Source organism: Tarenaya hassleriana, unplaced genomic scaffold (assembly GCF_000463585.1).
Source record: "Tarenaya hassleriana unplaced genomic scaffold, ASM46358v1 Cleome75, whole genome shotgun sequence".
Classification (NCBI taxonomy): domain Eukaryota; kingdom Viridiplantae; phylum Streptophyta; class Magnoliopsida; order Brassicales; family Cleomaceae; genus Tarenaya; species Tarenaya hassleriana.
The window spans coordinates 9,812-15,868 of record NW_010970030.1 but is presented as its reverse complement, the minus strand read 5'-3'; the positions used below and the strand labels follow the sequence as shown (position 1 = coordinate 15,868).

Below are 6,057 nucleotides of genomic sequence, written 5' to 3'. Positions count from 1 at the left end.
AAGTTAACGTTATAGTAGACAATGACGAGAAACTCATGCCATATACCAACAATATAGAAAAAACATAAATTAATTTTGTTATATTTCTTCTTATCTTTTTTTTTTGGTACGTTGCCTAAAAATTGCAAAGACCGAAATAAAGACGGCAAGTTCTTTTCCGAGCTATTTTTCATGATTATCAATCAAACACTTTCTAGCCGAATCTCTCTCTCTCTCTCTCTCTCTCTATATATATATATATATAAAATAACTAAATGCTGTTTGGAATATTAATAATAATAATAATACGATTCCCATCAATCGAAATTGGACTCATCCCCAGCAAATATATCCCTTTGAAATATAAGATTCATATTTATTTTATCATATTATTCACTTGTACGGTTATCTATAAATATAATGATAATGTACCCATGTTGCAAAATTGATCCACATACGTTATGGATTTGTGGTTAAGTTGATTGACGAATGACAAATGTAAATTTCCACACGTTTAAAAGCTAAACCATCCGTTTCAAAATAATTGTTGTTTTAGATTATTTCACATTTTTTAAGAAATGATAGAAAAAGTCGCATATAACTTTATTTAATACCCTTATTTAACGATAGAAACAATGTTATTGAAATTTAATATGGATAAAATTGGAAATTATTGTAAAAAAATATCTTGAAAATGTGGAATGAAAATATGTTTTGAAACGGAACGAGTAATTATTATGTTGACTTCAAGTGCTTTGGAAAACTAATGCAATTTATGACAACATGCTATAAACATGTAAAGGCCCGTGCGTTAGACTATTTAGTTACGCAATCAATCAATATTTTGCTAACTTGTTTTCTTCTTCTCACATTTATTATTTATTCTATGCATATTTTTGTCTTAACCTACATATATCTTAACAAATCAATTGTTTTAATCATTGCAAATTTGGAAATAATTAACTGCATTCAACTAAAATAAAACTATGATTATGGAAGTTAATTAAACTCAATTATTTTAACTTTATTATTTTCATTTCTATATTTTGAAAATTCAAAATTTTTATTCGTATGTTGCTATTTCACCATCTCGTGTGTAATGCATATATATATATAGCAACACGACCTATATTATAATATTATAGCATTTTCTGTATCATTAAAAGAAAATGTGTAGCAGAACATAAATTTTAATACACATTTGAATTAACTTGATGCACAGTATATATATATACACACAACAACACATTCGGTCATATATTGAACTATTTCAATATAACTATTAGCCCAAAAAATATATAATAATCACTGAAATGAACATAACTAAGAGATGTTTGGAGCACAAAACTACCAAAAAAAAAAGGACATTTTTCCTTTTCTCTTGTTTTTCTTCGCAATTAACTTTCTCGTACACACAAAAGGATCAGATCACTCACATCCCGACACATAACTCACAACCACCGAAGTTTCATGCGCTGCCGCCGGCAGAAAAGACCGCATAGCCGTCGCCGGAAACTGCCTTTTACAGGACTGACAAGTGACGTGCGTGATCGCTGCGCTTATCTTCTTGGTGGCCTGTTCTTTCAGAAGCTTAGCCCTCTCGAGCTCAGCCTGCGCTTGCTGCCTTATCCTCTTTGCATTGGTGTATTCTATCTCCGCCATCTCTCGCTGCCGTTTCGCTTCTTGCCTCACTTCCTCCACGTACGTTTTCTCCTTCATCGCCATATTCACATCTTCTCCGGCCAGTTCCTTCGTTTGATCATAAACCATAGACGTAGAACACTTGCTTATGTTGCTGTTGTGAGGATGCGATAGTGGGGTTATGAAGAGATTCAAGTTGGTATCAAAGGGTTCTTCTTCGGGGGTTTTTCTATTAGGGTTTGGATTATCCGACATGAACGGTAAGAGCTGGAGTTCGAGGTGGTTGTTCTTGTTCATTGTGTTGTCTCGTGAACAGATGAAAATTGGCGGCAATACTGGTGTCGGAACAGTTTGTCCTCCGACCAACTGCGGTGGGACCCGCGCGACAGCATCGCTGGACGGCGTGCTTGCGATGGAGGTCGTTCTCGACGGACAGGCGGCAGGCGGCGGCGGCTGGTGGTGGGTGGCTCGCCTTACCTTGCAGCTGTCTTGGTGCTCAATAAAACTCTCCACCCTGTTGATCACAAAATATATTTACAAGTAAAGATAAGAAACCTCGGACTTTTTCTGTTGATAAAAGGGTATCCACTCCCTTGTAATATAGTCTCATCCTTAGGGATGGATTAGTTAATGTTTTGATGTAGGGTTAGGAAGAAACATGAGGACTGAGATATGATTAATTAATGTTAACTGTATCTTTGGAACTGATTTGATTAAAGGATTACTTTGGCATCAACACTATATATTATGACTATGCATGATTGTATGTCCATATGGTATATTATTAAATAGATAAGGTTCACTAAAAAGCCAAAACAAAATTTAACAATTTGGGCCGACATTATCGTTGGCGCAGCAACGCACACGGACAAAAACGACACTGTTTGAGTTTTTGGCCAAGGAATATGTGTAGTGTTTTCAATCTTTTTGTCATGTAACCAGACAAAGGGACAATGTCTTTTCTTAGAAAACAGCGATGCACAGTCCACGTGATGAACTTCTATTGAATATAAGCTTATATGCATATTATACATACATGCAAGTGTATATATATACACAATGATATCTACACACAGGAGATATACACGCAAAGGGTCATATCGAATAGTACCGAAGAAATTAAACCTGGGTTCTGGCTGCTGGATATTGATTAACAATAAATTTATCTTTGACCCACAGTTTGAAAGTGTTTTGTATCATTTAATTTCTTTCAAGAATCTGACCAGGCACAAAAATAGGGAAATCAAAATTTAAAAAAAAAATGTTAAAGAAATGAAAATTCCAAGCATTATTCAACGGGCGTCTGGGATGTCCATCGGACAGCCACAAACAAATGAGATTGTTTCTGTTTGTTTGAAACTCGATTTTGCCCAATTCAGCAAAGAAAAAATCTCTGTGTCTTTCATGAATCTTTTCGACAAAAATAAAGTCATTTCAACGGGGGAAAAACGAGGAAGAATAACCTGGAAAAGACGCGGCCACAGTCGCAGGAATGGCCTCGGGTGCCGCAAGTCTTGAGATGAGCCTTGTAATCGGATTGAACGGCGTAGCCTTTGGAGCATTTCTGGCAAACCCACTGCTTGTGCTCACTGTGTTTTCTCCTGAAGTGCTTCTTGATCCCGACGAGATCGCCGAGGGCGTGACGAGGGTCGTGGTGGAGACACGATGGCTCAGGACAGACATAAACCCTTTTCTTCACTTCTTGATCGTTGTTGTCTCTCTTGAGAAGCTTCCAGGGGACCTTGTGCCGTCTCCGGTGCATCTGAAGGTTCTGGTCTCTCTGAAAACCTTGGTTGCAGATCTCGCAGATGTACCTGTCTGATTCGAGAAGCGTTCTCGGCGACAGAGAAACCACTTCTGCCTCTGGATCTGGAAATTTTGGATGACGACCCGTTAAAGATGACAAAAAACCTATCAAAACTCGTGCTTTATCTTCACTAACAGGAAAGGAAAACACCAAGAAATGGGCACGTAAGGATTTGATAAAGTTAAGATTTTTAATTAAGGGTTTTGAGGGAAACCCATCAACGCCGAAGACCTAAAACGATGCGAGAGTTTTAGATGGTTACCTGGTGTACCAGCAGGTCTTCTTTTCCTCTTATGAGTGGCGACCCCATTGTCTGAGGAAGAAGGGAAAATATCAGAAGAGGAGGAAGAAGAATTTGGAACGACAAAACAACATGTGGAACTGCTTGGGATGCTGTTCTTGCTGGCTCCCAACATGGCTCCTGATCTCATCAATCGATCGGTTTCTTCCTTCTTTTGGCTTTGTGCTAGCTGTGTTTTGGGTTCTGGTGGTTGAAGTGATGACGCAACTAGTGGCAGGAGAGAGAGAGAGAGAGAGAGAGAGAGAGAGAGAGAGAGAGAGAGTATTTGTAGTGCGGGGTATAGTATTAGAGTATGAGCGGTTTCTAAATTCTTCTCTGTGTTGTTTTTTTTTTTGTTAAAAATGATTTTAGAATTTGGAAAAAAAACACACCCCCTTTTATGCCTGATGCGACACATAAAATATCATTATATATGCACCTCCAATTATCTTAAATTGCAATTACTGTAACTATGACTAAAAGTGTATAATTATAAGAATTAAAGGTATCCACTAATCCACTATACATGTAGCAGAAGGTTCGGAATTCATACTAACTATGAACGCTATACAATATATGAACGTTCAAAACCAATTCATTCTGTCGCTAATTTTTTACTAAGAAATGATCCCTCGCGGTGGGCGAAGAGAGAGAGAGAGAGAGAGAGAGAGAGAGAGAGAGAGAGAGAGAGAGAGGAAATTCCAATCAGGTTTGGAGAGGTTCTTGTTTGGAATAGTACTACTAGAAGAAGAGAAAATGGCGAGAGACAGAAGATGCCCTTTTAAACTTTCTGCGACAAGCTTTTTAAGCTTTTTTTTTCTAATGGTTCTAAAAAAATATGGTATAGATTAGGGGTAATGGCAAAAAAAATTCTGTAATTTTTCCATGTTAACCAAGAAACCTTGTACTTTTTTTTATTACCAATTAAACTTTGTACTTTATATGATTAATTCATAAAATCCCGTACTTTTTAAAAATTCACCGAAAATCTCCGCGAATGTCAACTCAAGCAAAAATGATTATGTGACAATGACATAGCATGAACACATCATCATAATTATGCCACATCATCATTTCAAACAAAATTTAAATTAAATTATTTATTTAAATTAATATATATACATACAAATCTCACATACATATATATATTAAAAATAAAATTATTTGTAATTAACAAAATATATATACACATAACTACAATATAAATGTATATTATAACTAATATATAATCAAAAATAATATATATATGTATATATATTAGTTATACATACAACATATACATATATTACTAATATACATATTAAAATAAAAGTAACTATTATTAACATATATATATATAATATCTATTAAAAATAATATGTATATGTATATATATTAGTTATACATGCAACATATATATATATACAACTAATATGCATATTAAAATAAAAATAATTACAACTAATATATATATATATACAATATATATTAAAAAATAATATGCATATATATATATATTATTTATAACATATATATTGTAGGTATGCATAAATTTTTTATTAGTTATAAGTAATTTTATATTTAATATATATATGTATGTATGTGTGAATTTGTATGTATATGTATTAATTTAATTTAAATTTTGTTTGAAATGATGATGTGGCATAATTATGATGATGTGTTTATGTCATGTCATTGTCACATCATCAGTTTTGTTTGAGTTGGCATTCGCAGGGGATTTTCGGTGAATTTTTAAAAAGTACGGGGTTTTATGGATTAATCACATCAAATATAGGGTTTAATTGTTAATAAAAAAAGTATAAAATTATTTCGTTGATCTGAAAAAAGTACAGTGTTTTTTTGGTGATTATCCCTATAGATTATAAGAGATTTTACATATGGCTCTCTTGTGGTTTTTCTTTTTTTTAAAAAAAAAATAGGTTGGTATCCCCATGAGCATGCAATGATTTTTTATGACATCTGCTTCAGTTTGGTATTTCGGGTCGAAATTTTAGCGGTTTGATTCGGAAACGGTTTATTCGATATTTTAAAATTTGTACCAAATTAGTACCGTATATTATTTGGTTCGGTTTCGATTTCGGTACGGTTCGATTTCTGTTTTTGTTAAAAAAAATTAGATTTTTTAAGAAAAATTATGTTTTTCGAGAATTTTATATAAAGTTTGGTTCAATTTCGAGAAATTCGTTTCTATAAAAATCACATCATTCAAAAATTTTGAATGGTATGGTTCAGAGAAAATACCGAATTTTCGGTTCGATACAGTTCGGTTGAACCAAACCGAAATATCCACCGTAGTAGGGAGAGAGGTATAATATATATATATATATATATATATATATATATATATATA

The 6,057-nt window shown here is 33.7% G+C and overlaps 1 protein-coding gene across 1 annotated transcript; it reads right to left on the bottom strand.

Annotated features, from left to right (window-relative positions):
* Positions 1-1,274: 1,274 nt before the first annotated feature.
* Positions 1,275-3,984, bottom strand: LOC104801762 (protein SHOOT GRAVITROPISM 5-like). The gene is made up of 3 exons (XM_010525106.1): positions 3,690-3,984; positions 3,084-3,489; positions 1,275-2,134 (listed from the first exon to the last, which is right to left on the bottom strand). Exons 1-3 carry the CDS (start codon positions 3,856-3,858, stop codon positions 1,408-1,410), a joined length of 1,302 nt encoding a protein of 433 aa, XP_010523408.1. The 5' UTR covers positions 3,859-3,984; the 3' UTR covers positions 1,275-1,407.
* Between the last annotated feature and the right edge of the window lie 2,073 nt (positions 3,985-6,057).

Bases quoted from the DNA above. Each gene is read 5' to 3' on its own strand.
- LOC104801762 (XM_010525106.1), bottom strand. From the start codon at position 3,858: ATGAGATCAGGAGCCATGTTGGGAGCCAGCAAGAACAGCATCCCAAGC. The intron at 3,490-3,689 runs GTAACCATCTAA...CAAAATTTCCAG, and splicing joins AAGACCTGCTGGTACACCAG to ATCCAGAGGCAGAAGTGGTT. The intron at 2,135-3,083 runs GTTATTCTTCCT...TGTGATCAACAG, and splicing joins TGTGGCCGCGTCTTTTCCAG to GGTGGAGAGTTTTATTGAGC.